At 38.4% G+C, this 23,012-nt stretch overlaps 1 protein-coding gene and 2 non-coding genes across 3 annotated transcripts in view; 2 read left to right on the forward strand and 1 right to left on the reverse strand.

Moving 5' to 3' along the window:
- The window catches only part of LOC133523734 (uncharacterized), a 38,201-nt gene extending 18,217 nt beyond the window's left edge, over positions 1-19,984 (reverse strand). The window contains exon 1 of the mRNA XM_061859425.1: positions 19,001-19,984. Within this exon, the coding sequence (XP_061715409.1) occupies positions 19,001-19,176 (176 nt within the window). The 5' untranslated portion in view covers positions 19,177-19,984. The remainder of the gene's footprint in view (positions 1-19,000) is intronic.
- On the forward strand, positions 18,909-18,980 carry Trnae-uuc (transfer RNA glutamic acid (anticodon UUC)). The gene has a single exon. It is a non-coding gene; the product is annotated as a tRNA-Glu (tRNA).
- Positions 19,743-19,816, forward strand: Trnan-guu (transfer RNA asparagine (anticodon GUU)). Its single transcript has one exon. It is a non-coding gene; the product is annotated as a tRNA-Asn (tRNA).
- Positions 19,985-23,012: the final 3,028 nt, after the last annotated feature.

The raw sequence follows: 23,012 nt of genomic DNA on the forward strand, positions 1-23,012 counted from the left end.
ATCTTGTAGCTGTTCTCGTTTCTTTTCTTGAACTTCTTTTTTATATTTATATATTATCCATATGTTCTATCAACATAACGAAACGCTATGCCGATTAGATATTGCTTGATGTGACACAAATTCATGCTAAAAGTTAACCCGACAGTTGCGTATGACGCGATGGTGCGGAAACGGGGTACAAAATGTACAAATTAGTTTTTTGCTAGAAAAATAATACGAGGCTACGCCGTAGCGCTACGAATTGACTAACACACTAAAAAGGAAGTGACTTAAAAATTGTTTCTGACAGGCCTATTCGAACATACACTTCAGTACATCAGAATGATATTTGAGTGATGTCTTTCAGTAATCGTGCATTTCGCATGTACTTGTCTGTACCGTTATTGGCGTAAGCGAGGCGCACGATAACTAAATGACATCATTCAAATATAATTCAGTACCCCTATAAATTTATTCGATGGCGTAACGTGACGTAAGCGGTTGCGTTAAGTTTCATTTTGTATGGGATTCTGAGTTTCCAAAACGTTCCGCTTGGCGCGCTGTTTCTAAATCTTCTGCTCTGATATCACTGCCCTTTCGAATAGGCCTGTGAGTTACGAAACATGTAGGTTGTTTTTGTGTTACATGTAGACCCCGCTATCGGAGGTGCAAAATGGTAGCTGTCAAGTTCTTAGGGATAAAAACCAGATCAAATGTAAACCTGTTATTACAACCAGAATTACGCCTCATGGATTATTTCATTCGTTTCAAATATTAACATATTATTGAGATGGCAATAAAGCCATATAGCCAGACATCAATAAAGTAACACGAAAACATCCCAGAGCGCTGTAATTTGTACTGACATCGCGTGCAAAGGGTTGCCGGGATTGCCAGCGTCAAAAATGCCTTAACTTTAATTGAAACTATAACGTACATAAGTCAGTTCGGGTTGCTAGGTTTTGAATGGGGCCAAATTAGAATGTTGCCAGTCGCGTGCGAATTATCGTCTTCAGTTGGCAACACTAGCGAGAATTAACTAACAAGATAAGAGTAAATCGTTGAAATTGCAGGTCCTATCTGCTTTTCGGAAAAGGTTTTCTGCTAAATCCTAGCGGGAGCCATATTGTAATTTGTTTCATAGGTTGGGTTCAAATTTTGGCTGAGGAGGAATATAATTTTAACCACACCAGCTCTTAAAGGCTCTTTTTATTTTCAGTGACAAAGTAATTCGATGCAAATTTTGAGTTGTTTCCTCATATTGGCTGTTGCGATTAACTTTTAAAAGTGATGCTTTAAACGGGGACGTATGGCAACCCTTGAAAAATTCTGAGCATTGACGGGGACAATTTGCTTACTGACGAGGACACTGGGACACCAAGCTTCAAACGGGGACAAGTATTCTATTTATTTTATCGTATGGCATAGTATTACAAACGAAAAATAAACAGTAATAAATACAGATTAAATCTAATCAATCAGCCACTTGATGGCCTCGTCGCTAAGGGTGATCAGGTCATCAGGAGGTCCACTGGCATAGCGCGTTATGGGGCAATCCTCGATAATGTGCTGGATTGTTTTTGCAGCCTCGCCATAATTACAAGCAATTCTACTCACCCACAGCGGTGTTTACAGTAAGCACAGCAACCATGACCAGTTCGAAGTCAGTTGAGGTTACACTAGTGCCGTCTTGGGAGGACCCTTTAATTGTGGGGCCTGGAATAATTCCGGAGCTCAACTTTCCCGCCGTTAATGACATCAATGACCACTCACTCATACTATGATAGATAGATAAATAAGTAAACTATGAGTACTTTGACAATTGCCAAGGCAGTGAAAATCGGGTTAACGTGGCGTTCGAATTTCAACTGCAGCTGCAATTACTCTTGATGTGGCGTCATTACTGCCGTTGTATCGATCAATTTCGTTGATAAAATGAATGAAGTTTGCCGTCGCATTACTGCCATTAATATGTTCATTCCGTCACTAATTTTATCAAGATATTTGTCAAATACAGGAGCCAAATTTTATCACAGTTTTTTTTTTAAATACAGCGGATTCAACAATGGCGCCGCAACAGTAATACAGCTGAAGTTGAAATCTGAAGTTCACCTTTAGGATCACCCCACAATAGCGACTCCCAAGCGTCGGCGTCTAGTCAACTCTATGGCTGCTGCTCGACGCAACGTTGATGTAACTGGCAGCGTACCCAACGTTACAATCGTTAACGCTCCGTGGCGTATTGTAGTAATCTCTCTCTATCGTGCGACTGTGACAGTTGCGCTTCGTTCGCCACGGAGTGTGAATGATAGGCACGTTGGCTACGCGGGCTGCGCAGCAACGTCATTTTCCATAACGCTAACTAGACGCCGACACTCAAAAGATGCTAGCGTGGGGTGACTCTTAGCATGGTCTGATTCTAACAGCTTTCGTTCAAACTAGAACCTACATCAAATCTTGGGACAAGGTAAAGCTTAAAGGGCTCAGGATACTCTTAGGATACAACCAGGATAGCACTCGAGGCAGGAGGGCGAAAAGCAAATTGTAATTTGTTGGTGTACATCCCCCGTGTATTATAATTGAATTTTGGTTTGTTCATTTGTGGCTTTTGATAGACGTAATTGTATTATTTTTGATTTACGCTCGACCCTCATGTTCTTTTCAAATAATTAGGTTACTGACTTAGGGCTGTTATTGATAAGGCATAAATAAAATTTTGTTTTACGTTATGGAAGTAAGGTTGATAGGCTTTTCGGTGCCTCCCAATAATAAAGGTTATATAGATTTACATCAGGATATGGTTCGATACGATGCACAAACTAAATCTAGGCAGGTATAGGTAGGTGCGATTAAAACCTGAAATAATAAACGTTAGACAATGAATGAAAAAAACCAATTATAGGTAGACTAAAAACAGATTATCACATCGGCTTCGCATAATTACTTACTTATTTACTTACTTCACTGGCTCAGTGACTCAAACAGGATCTTGGCCTCTGACACGAGAGCGCCACTCTGCCCTATCCTGCGTCACTTCATGTCAGTTAGGTATTCCGAGGGCGGACAGATCTTTTAGGGCTTCGACACTCCGGCGGTATCCTGAGACGCTGGTTACTTAACCATTAACAACAATTAAACGTTGTACCATTCGCTGCTAGGCTCGGGGCAGAGAAATAAAGCGGGAAAGGTTTATGCTGACTGCACCTAGGCCAAATACAAACTGCAATGTATTTAATAAATTATATGTAAACCGAGTACTTATCCTAAAAACTTACAACTCTTAAATCGATATAAGACGATTAATCTGGATAGATTGATGTGTGGATACGCATCTCTTAATTACTCTAAAAACCGGCCATTTGATTAATCACCCGTCAATCGTATGCAAATGACGCGTCACGTAGCGCGGGCTGCCAGACTGCCACGCGCGTGACGCGCTACGACGCTTCACGGCGGACCGCAAGCCACGCTTACATTTTCATCGTATGTCCATTCAAAAACTTAAACGATGTTATACCTTATTTGCTTTGAATAAAGTAAATTTTTGTGTGTGTTTGTAGCTGTAGATACGTTGGATATGTAAAGCGTAGTAAAAGTGTGATCAATCATGTCGCGCGAACTTTGTTTACGAATGTTTTTAAGTGATTACATGTTGGAAAATTGCGAAGCTAATTTCTTAGCGAATAATAAGTTTTGCTAGTGTGTTTGTTTTAGTAAGTAGATTGATTGAATACATAAAAACATACGGTGTTAGATCCAAAACAATGAGTAGGTATCTTGATGATTTCATTTAATTTAGTACCTGAGCGGGTCAATCGCAAAAGCGTTGAAATCATGGACTGGGCTTTAAGTATTTGGTTCTCCATCGCTTTCATATGCAAGAGCTTAAATACCTAATGATATTTCGATATTTGATTTTCGGGGTAGGCCCTCTGTCCGCGACTCTTAGGGCTCATTTAGACGGCACGCAAACTCGCATGCGATTTTAGTTTCATTGCGGACTATTGAGGTTACTTCCAATTCAGCAGACCGATCAAATACCGCAATGTAATTAAACTCGCATGCGAGTTCTCGCACCGTCTAAATGAGCCCTTACTCAAGTAAGTGCATGGTAAGACGTTCAATAAGTCTTTCCAAATCAAATGCCCTTACTGTAGTAACTTAGTTTCCTTTGCGCCAATTTCTATATTAAATAGTCTTGCGGGAACTCGACAGCGCAAGTGTAAACTAAGTGTACGTAAGTGTAGGGTAAGTGTGTGTGTAGTATAAGTATTCGTATTGTCGCACCGCGGCACCGGTGTATGCGACAGGAGTTGCCCACATCATTACTCTACGTCAGACTACGTCATATCAACGTGTACCTAATTACCGCGCTGTATGGAACCACACATAGATTAGAAGCGATAGAATCTGTTAAGGACATTGATATGATACCTACGGTGGCTCACGACTGATTAGACCATGCGAAACGCACTGTGACTAAATCGAATACGTTGATACGGTAAAAAGTACCTACAGATCGATTGAGTAAGAACCGAAAAATGTATCTATATATATATATATGTATGTATATATGTGTACATAGAAATAAAAATACGAAAAACACAGTTACAGAGTAAATTAAATACAACAAAGGCGAACTTATCCCTGTATCGGATCTCTTCCAGTTGACCTTTGAGGAACTGAGTAGAACAGAAGTAACGACGACTGAATAATATAATGTGTATACGTCATAAGTTATAAGTCATCATAAGTCGTGCGTATGAAGAATAAGAGATTGCCCAAAGCAATATTCTACTCGGAGCTCTGTTGTGGAAAGCGAAGGCCAAAGGCGAAAGGCCAGTACCTGTGACATAAAGATGTTCGCAAACGCCATCGCCACTTCATCGCTTGCGATATACCGACTGATTGCTGGGAGGACATTACATTATATATCGGAATGGCGTTCTAGTGTTCATAAGAAAGTATATCAATTTGAGGAGCAGCGTTTGGAAGACCTAGATGCTAAACGTCGTATCCGTAAGACGCGACCTAAGCCCTCCAACACGTACACCCGCAACTCGACTGGACAACTCTATTGCGTATCGTGTGACCGCATCTTCAAGACAAAGTTTGGTTTGCGAGCCACATTAGGGCACTTCATAATCCGGATAAAAATTGTTAATGGAGTCGCCACTGCCGGATACGGCAAGGAATATTGATTTCTTAGGGAATATTTATACCGGTATTGCCTTAATGACACAAGTAGACTACAAGAAGTAGGTACGTGTTTGACCGAAAAGGCTAATTTTTTAACTTATCGTTTCAAAAGGGTATGTGTATATTATTCTTACAAACACCACACTCAAATATTGGTGACTTAAATTCGCAATTTATACGTAGGTATAGGTAGTAGGTATTTAAATAATGTGACTTTTATTCTTTTGAGTTTTGCGATTATTGTCAAGAATACATTTAAAATGAAAACGTGTACTATTTTCTATACGTTTGTTATGCTTTCACACAACTTCTATTATAAATAAATTGTAAAACTACGTTCTCGACATTCAATTCGCAATAAAACCTATTTCTAGTTTCCTAAGTCCTTGCTTACAAGAACTTATGATATTTGCTAGCGTTTTATGACGATTCTCATCGCGTTCGCAATATGGCGGCAAACACGGCGACCGAAATTGGTTTACTCTTTCATTGGAGCGGGCAGTGCATGCGACACTTGGGTTAAGTCCGGTTCACACTGACGAGCCACCAACCAGCCCCAACCCCCCCAATATAATACGACCGTAAAATTTTACAAGCTTTTATTTACTTTAACCTGTCTCATTGTCTGTCTGTAATCAAATCTTGCAAGTTAAATTTGACCCACTTCCCGGTTTCCAATAAAGCAAAAAATGTACATACATGTGTAAATTGGATGATAATGCAATATTCTGGTACTATACTATACTCTGTGATAAAACAACGCAATTTAATAGGGTTGTTTCCAATTTTTTGAAACGCTTGTATTACGTTCTATATTAACTAAAAATTGCCCTAAAATTCAACTTTCATACTAAAAACGGCTTTAAATATTATGTTAAATTAACAAAATATATTTTGACAGATGCTTTCGCGCCCAAAACGCTCTTTGAAAATTGTGTGACGTCACAGTTTACGGTTTGACACATAACTACATACACACGTAGAAGATACGAACTGTCAACTGACATTTGTCATTTGTTCTTTATCACCTAACTGTCAACAGTGTCAATCCGAGAGTTGTGACGTCATCAGAATCTTCAATGACGTTTCGAATTTGGTTACGTGACGTGTGCCAAAAGATATTTTAAATTCAATATTTACAAAAATATGGTCATTACAGGTCCCCTAAAAGTATTCTAACATGTTCTTATAATTCAAAAGAATTTATTGGGATACAATTCCGCCCTAAGACTTGTAGATGGAAACAACCCTATTGCGATTTTTGTTAGAATTGTCATGATGAGTACCTATAGTTGCCTAAGTACAGATAGCGATAAAAGCTTGTACGACAACATTATTTTTTGACCAAACTTATTATACCCGTAGTAGGTATTTAAAGTTTCGCAAGAGAGAGAGAGTTTCACTTACCGGTGGAACATATTAGGCAGAAAGAATCATACTGGCTTCGTCCTATTGCGTTAGAACGACTATAATACCTCTACAACTGTGGTCCAAAGGTTTAATACGTAATTATATCTATTATAATTATAATATTTTTTATATCTTATATAATAACCGATTTCTAGCTTTACTATAATTAATTTATTTTACGAGGCTCTAGTGAATGAGATGCCCACATAAGCCCCCACCTGCTTGTCCTTCGACGAAACGAAAAAATTAAGGTATATATATATTAGGTGTTATACACATAAAGCAAGTTAGTAGATCGGGCTCGTTCGCCAGGGTAGATGCGGCTTAAATGTGAAGCGAGAAAGGTAACTGCGATTTTATACAATTTCAGCTATTGGGTTTGAAAGTGTGAAGTTAGCTCCAATATTGCTACAAACATCATGTACTCATATTAAGGCATCGTATGGTTTCTGTTCTCTGCAGATGAATACTTATATTTTATAGTAGAATTATTTATCTGTGTTATTTATACGTCATGATTCTCTCTCTGCAGGTGGTATCAAAATCGTTGCAGACTTGTCTTGGTCTGACTCTAATCGATTTTTCAGTCATAGAACTATGTATGATAGTATTAATATTTAAATAATGTTTACGGATCTCCAAAACTTTTGCCCCGACGTTCATAGCTCTTCCGCTTCTTTTTCGCGGGCCAAAAGTCTTTAATATTAAGGGGCTCGCCGCGGTTTACATCTATTTTTGACAAGTTTTTAGTCGTTACTCCTACATTTGCACTACAAATATAATTATAAGAAAAACGGCTGTCGGTTCTTCAATCTTTTATCTCCATTCTGGTCTGTCGGGTTTTGAAAAAATAAGTACTTACTACTATTATGATTTTTTTTAAATATGTCTATAAAACCTGTGTCTTTTTAAATATGCCTCACTTGCTGTGAAGGATCTTACATATATGAAATCTACATATTCGGGTTCCTCTTAGATGTCTCTAAAAACTGGTCAGTAATTTTAATTTTAAATTAATTAACACAAAAGTAGCAGCCAGAAAACCAGTTTTTTCGTCGAAATTTGTTCAACTTTGATGCGAAATATCTCGAAGACAATGAACTTTAAATATGGAATACATTGCTTAAAGCCGTTGCTGTTAATATGATAAGCTACAAAAACAAGAGAAAACTAAGGGATTCAGAGATCGAAGGTCATTGGCGCCAGGGAGCCCCTTAATCTAATGGTAATCTTTGTCTACTCTAATTGTTTATAGAACTTCGATATAAAGTACTCTACATTAAATTTTTAAGCTAGCTAAATAAGAAATAGATAACAAAAATGTATATAGGTACTTACATAATAATTACGCAAACTGTATTACAAGTTTTACAACAAAATAAATGTTCAGCAACTAGTGGTTGTGGTACCCGCGTCCAACGTTCAATTCCCGTTTTTGCCACAAAGCCACATTGTCGTGTGAAGTTTAATAATTAAAGTTGAATTTGTGTTTTGTCGCCTCGCTCGCTGTATTGTTTCGTTTACTATTTATTATACGCTGTTGGTTGAAGGAGATGTGGCCACAATTTGGATGGAAATGGGATATTCCTGTGGGTCTAGTCAACATGGCAAACGTTGGTAGGAAACGCAGAGCGAAACTTAAGAGGGAGAAATGACTTTGCGATCATAACGATAACACAGCGGCTTACGTGGGCGATGACTCGCGAATGCGACGCGGCGGCCCGGCCCAACGGCATTTGGAGATCGCCCACGTAGGAGTCGTAGGACACTTCCATAGGTATCAAATGATTGAATTCACCCGTGCCGCGCCGCGCCGCTTCGCGTTCGCGAGGTTTTCGCTCAGGTAAGACACTGCCTAACGGTACTTTTCCTATTAATCTATTAAAAAGGTTATTAGTTTAGACTTTAATGAACACACTTTCATAGGTTTTATTAAAAACAGACGACTTTTATTTTTACATATAAAATAATTCAGCAAGCAATGTATCACATGACGAGATAGAAGCTGGACAGTCCTTAAGAACCGTGAGATTGTTGACCTAGCGGCTGAAACTAACATCATGGGTAAAGTAAAACTCACAGACTCTTTTGGTTGGGCCACCTTGAGAGAATGGATGATGATCGGAACGTAAACAGAGCGTACCTGGGTTGCCTAGCAGGAGGACGTCCTATCGAACACCCCAGGTATCGCTGGAGTGGAGCGACATGGTGGAGGCGGATGTGCGCGAACTTCGAGTCAACAATTGGGGAGAAGTCGCACAGGACCGAGAAAAGTGGCGCTGTCTTGTTTCGGAGGCTCAGTCTCATTTTGGGTCGCTGAGCCAACGGAGTAGGTAAGTAATGTATCGCTACTTTGTTTTAACTCAAACAAATCGTCGCATTTAATGATGCGACGTCACAATTGTCACTATCACAAGTGCCTATGATGTATGAAATACATTGCCAGTCGAAAATTTTTGTTATGACTAAATTAAAAAAAAAAACCTTTCAGAATCGTTTTATAGCACTGAAACCTACGACTAGTTTACGTTTGCGGCGTTTATATAAAAATACACACTGTATAGATAGTGCTTTTTTACTGCTAGCTGAATCTATCCTCAAAAAACCCGTTGCAAAATCTATTGTATTCTGAATTTCTGGTCACCCTAAACGAGCGTTTCGCGTACCCGAGTTGTAATTGCTATCCGCCGTTTGTTTGCTCCTGATAGGTGGCGCTGTGCTCACCATTCGCCATTGTTTTTTCCAAACTTTTCTCGTTTTCGCTGTTGTTGTGAATAGTGAGGTGCCGCGGGAATCACAATCAAGGAAAATGATAGATGGTAACAATACGAAACAAAATCGGAATTATAGATTGAATAACGATTTCCGTGCACTATAAAAAGGTGGCAAATAAAAAATCTTCCGCAGCTATATTTTTTCAGATTCTATAATATTTTTCATATACTATAGTGGCAACCTAGAAATTCTAGGATTGGCTGCCCAAGCCGTAGTTTATGTTTTAGTATTCGTTTTACCTTCGAAATATATTACGTAAAAAAATTATTAATCACACTTTCCGGTAAAACCTAAATTTCAACCTAGAGCTGTAAAGGCAATACCAAATTAGGCACAAATTTTATTCTTTTCATCACACTTGCTCGAAAAAGATCTTATTTCATGCAGGTCTACTGAAGGGCAATTAGGCTTATATTGTTCCCGCGGGAGTTATGGATTGTGAAAAAAAGCTATAACTCCTTAGGGAGTTTTTTTAAATTTATATTATATCACTAATTCATACAAACCAAGTAGCGTAAATGAGTTTTACTTTTAAAATACTGACGTTTATAATTTGATATTTTTATTTATGTATTAAAATATTTAATTTGATTAATTTAATAGTCGTTTAAAATATTTTTACATAATTTTCAATAGGTCTGTGCCTTCGATACCTAACCTATCAAAAAATGAAAATATGGCGGATGAATATTTGAAATGTCATCGTATTTAAGAATTATTTTGCTAAAATTTTTTTTTTTTTCGCAAGTGTGATGAAAGACATTGTGTCCGACCTTCCAGCCCAGAGGGTAAACTAGGCCTTATTGCGATTAGTCCGGTTTCCTCACGATGTTTTTCTTTCACGATGGTTTCTTTTGTGTGTTCGAGCGGTACCTACAGGAATTACAAGGAGTAGATTCTTATTTAACGCCCTTAATACACAATGTACTAATTCTCAAATATTTAATATTAATTTAATAAAGGGAATATTCAAACGAGCGGTACATCACTAGTAATAAGTTTCTTTACGGAAAGCGAAAATAAATGCGGCACAGCGTTTTCTTTTTATCAAAAGCTTTAACAGTTTTATAGGAATAAGTAGGTACTACAGGAGTCCGATTCGGATTTAACAACTGGTTACGGTTTTGATCTTACTTTGATACAGCCTTGAAAATCGCTCACGCTGAGACTCACGGTGAGACGGGCGCTAATCACCAAGACGATCGTCAAGGTCGTCAAAAGCAGTTCAAAATCATAACGAGTGGTTATTTTGAATTGGGCTCCTGTTTTATTTTGGCTGTGCGCGCTAGTGGCCCGCCTGGCGGCAACGGGATTCAATAAGTTGTTTGGCTGATGATTAAGACTGCAAGGCGCCCTCATTGAGAGAATTGTGTTTTCTAATAAACCAATTAATTTCTGTATAAATCAGTATATTACTATTGTTGTGCTACTGATTCCCCTACTTTTGGTCTTTGTTACAAAGTTTTATTTTTCTCATTTTTTGCTTTATCAACTAAACGGCAAATGGTGGCTAAGAGCGAATAGAAGTTTTGTGTGTAAAACGTCTACTCGGTCTAATTTCTTTGTATTACAATTTCTAGAAACTACTGACATAAGTAGATATATGTTGTTCATGTCACATTTCATGTTTCAGAATGTCATCACTTCATACTAGCGTCTCCCGAGAGTCGGCGTGTAATCAACTCTATGGCTGCTGCTCGACGCAGCGATGGCGCAACTGTGCAGTGACGCCATTTTTTATAGCGCTGACTAGACGCCGACGCTCAAAAGACGCTACTGTCCACCCCACACTAGCGTTTTTTGGGCGTCGGCGTCTAGTCAGTGCCGTCGGCGTCTAGTTTGGGGTGGCTCTAACTTCGATTGTATAGCGGCACGTCGACTTAAATGGGCTCAAATACCAAAGGAAGCCCTTTTGATAAAATATGAATTGCAAACTCACCAAACAACCAAGTCATTCCCAGTTTCAGGTCAGCACAGCCCATTATTAGTATAACAGCAATAAATTACAATTAACCGCCATCGTGACGAAGCAGCCCTTTAATATCTATCTCGATTCGCAAAATATTCATGAACGAAATTAGTGTATCGCCGTCTCTGTCACTCCAACGCTGAGGCTATAGAGATAGAGACAGACAGTGTTCGTATTTCGATATTCTCTAGCAACCGACGATCTGAAACAGCGCTCAATCAACCCATTTGTCTTAGAACGGATGTTACAAAATTAAGTACGTAACTAAGCAACATAACCCACTTTCAACCACTGTAACTCTGGACCCCTGGTTCTTAACCCTATAAATTCAGAAGTTCAACTTTTTCAACTTCAACATTTTATTTGCTGAATAAATGTTGAAGTTGAAAAAGTGCCACAAGGGCACTTTTACACGTCAACATGGAATTTACATACAAGCAAAAACAAGCACACCAACTCTTCACATTGGATGCGGATCTACATGCATGACGCTCCGATGTGCGAGCGGGACATTGCTACATAAGTGTATACGGCTGTTTCGCTGATACCCGTGAGTAGACACGGTGTCTACAAGAGTTACGGTTACAGGGAATTTGGGAGCATCATTAATCTCCCGGCGATATGTAATTAAGTCTCCAATCATCCTGTTGCGTAGTTGCGAACAGCGGTACGAATTCGGTACAAATACTGCACGGAACGATAATTTTTAAGAAAAAAAAAACCGACTTCAATGAGGGAGACCGGTGAAAGAAAAATTAATGTTGATTTTGGATCTCATACAATGAAATTAAAAAGACTGGTAAAATACCCGCAATAGAGTATTCGACTATACTTAAAATACATTTTTTCACACCATGCATGAAATAATATTAAAAATGGTTATAAGTTTGCTAAAAAGAGTTGAGAAGTACCCTCAATTCCTCATGGAATACATCATCAAATCTCAAGCTTGACAAAAATGTACCTTGAAAACCTATCCGCTTCACGAAAATGCGAAGAGAACTAATTGCCAAACGTGAACTATGTGGCGTTGAAGAGTTCCATTCTGTTCATCATCAGCAGTTCCGCTTCATCAAATGTCACTTCTACAAATGTAAATGCTTGATTTGATGATGAAAATACTAAGATCACTGTAATATGCCTTTAACATTTGAGGAGTTCCCTCAATGCCTCATGGACCCCATCGTCAGAACTTAGTTTTGACAAAAACGGGACCAATCTGTATATATATAGATTCAAGCAAAAAAATAATTTTCAATTTCGGTTCAGTAATGACGGAGTTATGAAGTAACAAACATTTAAAAAAAAAAAAAAACAAAAAAAAACATACACATCGAATTGATAACCTCCTCCTTTTGAAATCTTGAAGTCGGTTAAAAACGGAAATAAAATAATATAACTGTAGGGACAAGCGTGGTGGTCAGAACGATTGCTTTGGGATTTCGCAATTTTTAAAAATTTGCATGCATTCACAAAACAGTAAGCTACAGTTTGTTTCTATGGATTTATTTGACGCTATGCCACAGATGTACCGACTGTAAGGGTATGTTTGGTTTAGGAAATTAGGGATACTTTATAAAAAAAAAGACTCGAAAAGCGTAGTTGTGAATATAAGACTATTTATAAAGATATTAGTCAGGCAATCAAAAATAATTTCAGGCAGGCAGGCTAACGAAACCAACTCGGATAGATATGTGTCATATGAGCAATACTGGCAACAGATTTGTATTAAGTAAAGGTTTTCCTACATTATTATTAATCAGAATAGCAAATCAGTGGGATTGGAAATTAACTACGATAAAACCAAGCTTATGACTAACTACAAGAAAAAGAATATTGAAATAAAAGGAAGGAGCATCGAATATGTAAATGAATACATATACTTAGGCAAACTAATATCATTCTTAGATACAGACACAGCAGAAATAGAGAGACGCATAACATCAAGCTGGAAACGCTACTGGTCACTTAAACATTTGTTTAAATCAAAAATGCCCATACCACTTAAAAAGAAACTTATGGACTCCTGCATCCTACCAACACTGACATACGCCTGCCAGACGTGGAGCTTAACAGAAAAAAATGCCCAATAGATTTCGGTTCGTCAGAGAGCAATGGAGAGGAGCTTACTCAATGTCAAGATAAAAGACAAGATTAGAAACAAAGACATTCGGGAAACAACCAAAGTAATTGATGCATTACAATATGTCAAGAAAATGAAGTGGAGATGGGCAGGACACATTGCACGTTACGATAGCTCAAGATGGGCGAAAAGAGTGACGGAATGGAGAGGACCAGGGAGTGGTGACAGACATTCAGGACGCCCACTCAAGCGTTGGGCTGATGACATAAAGAAAACTGCCGGCATGGGGTGGCATTATCTAGCCCAAGATCGAGAGGCATGGCAAAAACTGGAGGAGGGGATCACGAAATAAAAAAATGAATAAAAAATCTCATGTACAATAATATTTTATTAACTGTTTTTATAATTGAATACAGTTTATATGTTATTCCTTGTAAGTGTTTAGCATGCAACACAGAAAGAAGGGGTCGCAAATAAAGGCTATTTTATTTTATTTTATTTTTAAAGGTTTTCCTACGCGCTATGGAGCGCAATATTCTATGTGTTAAACTAACTGATCGCATAAGAAACACCACGTTGTGCTCTAAAACCCGCATTGCTGATGTACAGTCAGCGTCAAATACTTTGTAGCAGTCAAAGTGGCCAAATAGTTCGGTACACCATACTAAATATATGGTGTACCGAACTATTTGGCTACTTTGGTTGCTACAAACTATTTGACGCTGACTGTACTTAGGCAAGAAAATCGCTAGGCTCCAATGGGACTGGGCCGGTCACGTCTACTGCATGCATCCGGAGAGGTGGGCTAGCATAGCCACCAAGTGGATGCCGGTAGAGGGACCTAGACGGAGCAGGCCCAAACGGAGATGGAGGGATAACCTGGACAGCTTCCCGAATAACTGGCCGTAGGAAACACCAAATCGGGAGTCGTGAAAATCAAGGAGAGAGGCCTTTGCCAGTGGGACACTCAGACAAACTAGGAAAAAAAATCTTTAAATTATTATTTTCTATAAACCATTTCTTAGTACAAAACCTGTCCGATTTCGGCGCTTTTCTGAACCATAGGAATTGTAATACGCCTTCACATGTCTCTAATCCATAAGCGGGTTATGCGCCTTCTCCTTCACTCGTTAGTAGAGATAGAGACAGTGATATTGTGACAGAGTAATGAGACGAGTTACATGTGCGTGATGAAGTGAAAGGATTAGTGTCAGGCTGTTCCCAGGAATGTTTGTTATTGGAAATGGGAATACACTTAAGATGAATGGAAACATGTAGGTGCTGGAAGAATCTCAACATTTTCTCGCTCATCATTAAAAAAAAACACTCACCTGCTACTGTTCATCTTTTCCATTAGGCATTAGTTTTTTTTTCAAGCCAATGTTTTCGAAAGCCAGGAACTTTACGATTCAAAAGAAAGTTTCCATTACAAGTAGGCAAATTTAGATTTATCGGTGTAGAAGTTTAAAAACAAAGATGAAACGTAATTAAAAATAAAGCGAATGCTTCCACTGTGGAATGCACTCCCTGCCGAGGTTTCCTCAAGAGACGGAGAAGGATTTTTTTTAGTACCTACAAACAGTACGACTGACAAAATATAAAAAAACGCGTTGAACGCGCACCACATACGCGGTTATTGTTAGGTTAACTACATGTACAACAATTCGTTTTTCAATTTTGATACAAGTACATCCAAACCCTCTTGGAAAAGGCCTGTGTTTACCAGTGGGACTGGGAAGTAGAATGGTGGTAATGTAGGTTTAAGAACAGTGGATAAATAATCAATTTCGTTCGCGTCACAAACGATAATTAATGAACTAGCGGCGCGAGTTACGCAAATTGATGGTAGCAAACACCGGCATAATTGTACGCTTATCGAGTTGAGACTTTTAAGATTGATCGAGCCCTAGACGATGACACAGTCATACTGAACAGTAGTCAGGTTAAGTTAGGTTAGGTTAGGTAGATTGAGTAAGATGTGTAAAATCTATGACAATCTCGTGCTACGAATTTGACAGGTAAACGAGATGGCGCTGTACAGCTCCATACATTTTGCGGTAACTTTGCCAAAAGTTGACGTTTGACAATTCAGTGACCGCAAAACATATGGCGCAGTACAGCGCCATCTGTTTTGGATGTTAAACTAAGGGGTAGGTACGTTTTTTTCTTATACTTTTACCTCTCTATTAGAATAAATTCTCTTTGATCTTACTCGCCGTAGGCTGGTATAAAACTTACATCACGCTTTTCTTCCCTGCCCGGCGTAAAGCGACATCTTCTATTAAAATATTTGTGTCCATCCATACAATATGATTTGCAGCAGTGTACGGCGTCCCCTAGAGACCAAGGGTTTACCCACTTAAGCCAGTACGCTGCGCATCGTCGTTATCGGAATGTCGCAAAGTAAGACGTTACTGGTTAAAGAATGCAGTACCCCTAGTGTAATTTTAGTCGATAGCGAAACGTGACGTACGCGTTTGCGTTAAGTCTCATTTTGTATGGGTTTTTGAACAGCGCGCCAAGCGGGACGTTTTGGAAAGTCAAAAATCTCATACAAAATGACACTTAACGCAAACGCGTACGTCACGTTTCGCTGTCGAAAATATTTACACTAGGGGTACTGTTATTTTAAACTTCAATGAAATTATGACGTTTTTACTTAACATTTGCGCGGGCTGGGCTATCAAAACCCACACTACAGATATTGATACATAAACCCTTAATAATAGTGTATGTCTACTTTCATTCTGTTTCAGGTACGCATACTGCCCGTGCAGGGATAACTAGGGGGATCCTTAGTGTTCCCTTAGTCGCCAACATCAGAGTGCCATAAATAGACAACTGGTTATACCTACAAAGATGATATACCTTTCCAAATCGCAAATTTCATACTGTTTTCAAAGGACTGCGCAGTGAAACTCGGATCGGAGTTTTAATATTAATCATCCGGGAGTTCCGGAGTGCAGCTGCGCCCGGTAATATTCCGTCCGGAATGTGCAGGTACGCATGCTGCCCGTCCGGGGAAAACTAGGGGGATTACTTAGTATCCAACCAACAGTGTGTGCCACCTGGGATACTTATTTCTAACGAGCTAATGACCGTCGAATCACAACTAGTGAAGAACTACCGTTTTAAAATAACTACATACCGAACTCGGTTAAGGACAAACTGTGAGGACAATAGCGAAGTACATGCTACTCTTCTAATGTGCGGTTCTTTGAACATTTATATTCAATACGACGAATTTGAAAACTTATATCCAAAACAAACTACAATAGTTTCGTCAATATGCACAAAGACTACAAAGAGCATCCGAAACAAGCTTTTTCCAATATTTCACAAAAGTAACATGGCATAGCTCACTATACGTAGTAAAATTCCTCGTCCTTACGAATAGAAAATCTTTTTTTGTTTTCTAACAAGATTATTTTACTAAGTAGTCATAACATACGAGTAAAGAACTACACAGACCAAGAGCAAAGCCCACGCCCTTTGACAAAACTCTCAACAGCCATACGTTAACTTCAACTTAACAAAACTTGTTTACATCTCGAAACTTCCATGTACCTAATACAGAAACTAATAAAAAGTATGATGTCTGTGAAAAAGTCCGGCCGTATATCAATTCCAATGGAACTCTGAAAGCGTGGAGTTATTTTTCCAATTTGGTTTTAACAAATAGATTCAGACAAAGTTTCCGCATAACTTGAAGCATAATACCACAAAAAGATATACGTGTTTTTCAGAAGACTTTAGTTTATCTGGCGTTTAAGCCATTATTAACGATTCTCCAATAGAAATACGATATTTGGCGACGTATACGCCCCCGGTGCCAGAGTGGCTTTTTGTCTATTACGTCATTTTGTATCTGTTTTGTTATAGTTTCGGCGGGCCGGACCATATGTCTCACATTTGCATGTAAATTGAAGCTTTTTTGCAAACTTGACCGATTGTGGCGCTATTGACGGAATCATAAGGTCATAAGTTGCATGAGATTTAATTTAGTTGGTTGATAATTATCTTATGAATGCAGGATCTGGATATGTTTTCATATTTTTTAATGAACACATACACCTCTTTATATCTATTGAATCATATTAAATGTATTTGATTTATGACTTCTTTTTTAGCTAATTACCTTTAATTTTCCTCTTAGGGGGCGTCCATTAATCGCGTCATACGTTTTTGGCTTGTTTTAGACCCCCCCCCCTCCCCCATGGTGATCTTTGGTGATATTTTCAGGACCCCCCCCCCCCCCATCCAATATGACGTGTATTTTTTTCGATAACTAAAGAACAGTTTTCTAACAAATGAACCTAAGTACACGTGAAGGATAATAAGGGCGGAAAACTATTATTTTTATTTTATTGACTATAATACAGTATAGCACAGATGAAAAAAAAATACACGTGATACGTGTCCATACCCCCCCGTCCCCTGTGGTGATCATTGGTGATTTTTTTGCTGACCCCCTCCCCCCCCTATACAATATGACGCGTTTAATGGACGCCCCCTTTGTTCATAATTAATCAGCAACTGGAGATAGACCTAAATAATTGAAAAATGGCGATAAAATACGTTTTTATGGCTAACATAATTAAAATATATCACTGACTGATTAAAATCACTACAACGATGAAATTGAAATCAATTTATTCGCATTCAATCGTACCAGTTATGTCGCCATCTCATGGCGAATAGCCAAACTAAGTTTCCAAGTTACACGCAAAGATGGCGCTAGAACAGCTATCATTATGGTCGGTGTTCCTGTTTTGCAACAGAAGTATGCAAAAACCGTAATGAATATTAAAACAGTTTTCTCTTTAGCGCATTAGGTAACTTCAGCTTCATCCAGCAAATTCCAGTTTCTTCACATTGCAGTCCGCATTAACATTTGAAGCAGATAATGAATTGAAAACTGTGCTTTAAAAATACTCATTACGGACATGTCTATTATTAATTAGTAAGTTGACTTAGTAATTCGTTAAAACAGATATAAGGAATACATAATATATGTATAGTAGGTACCTAAGTGCTAAACTAAAAATAGTTACATTGGCAATTTGGACTTGTATTCAGAGATTGGTTTGTCGATATATTTTTTTGGCAATAATTATGTAAGTGTAGAAATAGTTATTTGTTTTACAAGGGAGCAAAGTAGTGGTTTAACCGCTCGTGCTAATATTGATACCCTCGCAACGCTCAAGATTCCACTTCTCGATTCAATTTTGTAATCTTTCACTTGCTCGGGTTTTGAACAGTCAAGAGGGCTTCATTTTACCAGTTGGTGTGGTGAAAAAATATTAGTTTTTAAAACACTTAATTATTGCTGATGCCGCCTGTTCTTGGTATTATTTTTTAGAAGTTACAAAACAAAACGGCTATTAGAAGTAAAATGTATGTGTGATAAAAAAAAAAGAATATTTTTTTTTTATCGTACTTATAATAAGTACTATTTATAAATTGTTTCCTAATTTCAAAACACAAATTATCTCCCGTATGGTCTAGTGGCTAGGATACCTGGCTTTCACCCAGGAGGCTCGGGTTCGATTCCCGGTACGGGAATAACTTTTTGCATTTTTTACCTGGCTACTAATATAATCCTGTGAGCGTAGACTTTTTCCTCCGACGTTCCCAAGATGAAAACGATGTCTGCAGAATCTTGGTCTTCAGAGAGTCGCTGAAGGTCTCTTAGGAGACCCGGCAAGCCGGCCCTTTCCACCGACGCCGCACAACAAGTACCCGGGACTCGATTAGCCATTTACTTAAAAAGACGAAACAACACTAAAACACTCTGTTATCACTTTACTGTTTATTAGACGGGTTGTTTTGATTACACGATAATTTAAATACCAACGAAAGCAATAATGTATACTGTTTTTACAACCAAAACAAACGCGAGAACAACTTTATCACACAAAAACACGATTTTAAACTCAAGGTCTTTGCTATTTAAACACAAAACATTACCAAGACACTTGTTTAATTCATTATTTCAACAATTAAACAAACAAAACCGATGTATTTACTAAATATGCTTTCGAATAAACTTAACTTGTCAACATAACCTCAAACGGGCGTTGAATCGAGTCATAATAAACACTGTTGAGCATTATAGCTTTCCAACAACATGAATTTAGTCTCGAAATTGTATGAAGAATCTTGAACACAGTGTCTTTTGTGTAATCTTTATCGAATAGAAGTGAAGGGGCCACGAAAGCTCCAAACAGGTTTCTCAGGTAAGCAATTTGATGATATTGTTGTCTCAGTCATACGTTATTCTATAGCTTCGGCTTGTACTTAGATATTTCGCCCGTTTCGACATATGCCTCCGTGGCGCAATTGGTTAGCGCGTTCGGCTGTTAACCGAAAGGTTGGTGGTTCGAGCCCACCCGGGGGCGTGTTTATTTTGCTTTTTTGAAATATTTTATTATTGTTTTTTTTTTTTATATCGGGTGGCTACCATTCGTAGTCGTCATTTTTATGTGTATTTAGAGACATCTCAGTGTTTTTAAAATACATAGTGGTTTTTGTTCTAAGGAGAATTCCTATTAAATATTATTATCTGGTAACAGGAACCCCAAGAAATCGAAAGAATTTCCCTTTAGGTATCCCAGTACTTACCACGTCCACAAAGGCAAAACACTATTTCAAAATTTATTTTCCTCTAAGTACCTACATATTACAAGTCGTGTACTTACGTTAATCTATATGTCAATGCCGCTGCCGTCAATATAGTACGCTAAGATAAAACAGAGAGCCATTAGTCCGTCGTGCAGCTAGTTACCGGTCATGCGCACAAACAAACGTGTCGCGTTCACTTGCGCAGGCGCGGGCGCGGAGCGATTTAGCGCAGTTACGAGATGATCCAGGTCCAAAAACAAGGATGGAACTGATGGAACCATGTTTCAAGGAAAATAATTAAATAACTATAATCTGTAAAACAGTAGAATAAATAACTGTTCCAAATTTTAGGTATATACGTCAAACGGTCTTTAAGGAAAACGCATTTAAACGATTTGCAAGACCCATAAGTGATCCCATAAGTGTCCCGTGAACAAAGTTTTGTACGGAACACTAAAAAGAATACTTATCTCCCTTTATACATATAAGCACTTTAAACATCTTCCTAATCATACAATACTGGCACCAGAAAAAGAGACAGACAGCTCTCTGCCTAGTATGGTCCACAAACTACTCTTGCCAAACTATTTTATAAATATTATGTATATGCAATACATATAGCCCTCTCGCGCATGAGAGTAGGCCTGTGCCCAGCAGTGGGACGCATATGTATAGGCTGAATGATTATTATATATCTTACAGTGTCTCTGGTAAAAAAAGACGTAACGTACCTAACCTAAAAAGTACCTAGGGTAATTCTAACTATATGTCCTTAGAAGTTTGATTTTTGGAGAATTTCTTGTCATTGAGAGAATTTGGCACTTTATTTTACGTACATACATTCGACATAATAAGTAACAAATTGGCCTCCAGTCATTGATCAATAAAATCCATTTTGCTACGACAAAGCAAACAAAAACCAAATCTACTTATCGGTTAATTTAATTAATAATGCCACCACCTCATAACATTCTTTAAAAAAAATGTTGCATGAAAATTTTAAGCTGACAAGTTGACAACCAAACACCAACCCGACTATAGACACCGTCACAATACTTACAATGTATTTAGATTGTTGTAACAGAGCTGCCGAACATTCCATTATGTTTCCGAACGACGGATTCTATACGTTACGTTGCGACATTTGGCACATTTCAAACACATTGTCACAGGCCACATAGCTGACACGCCGGCTTCCTACTGCAACGGAAGTGCATGGCAGCATTGGCAGCAAGGAAATTGCGAGCCGAAAGCTGACAGTAACGTGAAATGTCATCTATATTGGTCAACTTCGTGACCATGTTTTACGATACATTTACACTCCAAGCTGCGAAAACTGTGTTATACGAGTATGTACGTCTTTTGAAGAAATTAGATATAGAAGGATGAATACCTACGTAGATAACATCAAAGAGTTCTATCTTTTGATTTTTTTTAAACTAACGGCTTATGAAGTACCTATCGCGCGACGCTTGAACTATTATAGACCTCGAGTGTACTAGTACTAGTGCACTACAAAAAAACTCTCATACGTGTAATTTTCCAATAGCATTGCTTTACGCGAGTCAAGTAAAATCATCAGCAGCAGAACTCGAGCTTTGGATGTTATTTGAGTGCCTTACATCATAAGACTTGAAGGGAAAATTAGCCTTTGTATTATCTTGATACGTTACAGTTGAAGCGTATTTCTAAGTCAAGTATGATAGGAAACAGTTCACAATCCCAGCAAAGACAAGTGCTCTCATCTTAACTAATCCCATTGTAACCACAAACGTCAGATCATCAGACGACATCAACAATTCAACAATGCTCACACAACCTTTACAAAAACTTACCCTAAAACTCTCAAACGCATCAAAGCTAATTTATGAAACTAGTAATGATACTACAGCATCTTAACCCTCCGCGAGACAATGGGAGGAACGGGGAGCAATTCCCCCCTCCTTTCCTCACCGCTTGGGTGAAGGAGGTGAAGTGCTGCTGTAATCAGGGCTAATAGAAGCGCGTATGCTTTGATCTGCGTGTCAAAGGGAAATAGTCGCTAAGGCGGTTAGAATTGGCAGAAATTTTACGGTTTTAAAAGTGGAGTAACTTTAATTAGGTTGAAATGTGGTTGTAGATTTTAATTGGGGCGTGTGATCTTTGCAATTTGTACTTTTGGGGATTTTTCAAACGTAAGCTGAAATGCAAGAATCTCACCTGCCATAATAATCTTTTATCATCATAAAAAGAGCATTCCATAGGCTGCCCCGTACGAACGCATTTTATTTCCTATGACGCGACTTTTTTTTCGGCGTTTAAGGCAGGCGATTATTATTATTTTTCTGTACATATTTTTGACCATTAGTTCCAGAAAAGGGAACTCTGGTACCTGGGAATCTTCAGAAAATTCGCGTTTGTAAGGGACAACAGTAGACAATTTCATGGAATGCTCCAAAATTATAATCATGCAGTCTCGGAATTTCTATGCATAAATTAAGCTACTTGCAAAGGTAATTTTGTTTTGGAAGTAATTTTATTATATAACAACTCGTCCGTATGCTGCAATATGCTGTAGATCACGCGAACCCCTATGGTTTCACCCTTTTTAAATGATTCCAAAAACTAAATCGAAAAAAATCTATACCTATAGTTATCGAACCTCACCAAATACCGAACCGGTTGAGAATGCGGCCTGTAGAGGAGAAAATCCGGACACACGAAATAATTTTTGCTCAAACTCAAACGAAGACTAGCTCTCGCTCGTTCTTATGTTTAAATATTTTGTTCTTCAAAGTGTCAACCGCAAGTCGCGTCTAACCCTCCCTAGCGCACGAGGTGCATGAGCGCGGTGCAATTGTCTCGTTGCGTTAATTGATTCTTTTGTGGCCCGATCGGGCAGCGACAGGGTTAATTGGTTCTCGGTGCTTCTTGAGGCCCATTGTGGCATTGTGGTCTTCGTTTATTATAATTTTGTTTGAGGGCGCGTTGATT

This window comes from Cydia pomonella, chromosome 12 (assembly GCF_033807575.1).
Source record: "Cydia pomonella isolate Wapato2018A chromosome 12, ilCydPomo1, whole genome shotgun sequence".
Classification (NCBI taxonomy): domain Eukaryota; kingdom Metazoa; phylum Arthropoda; class Insecta; order Lepidoptera; family Tortricidae; genus Cydia; species Cydia pomonella.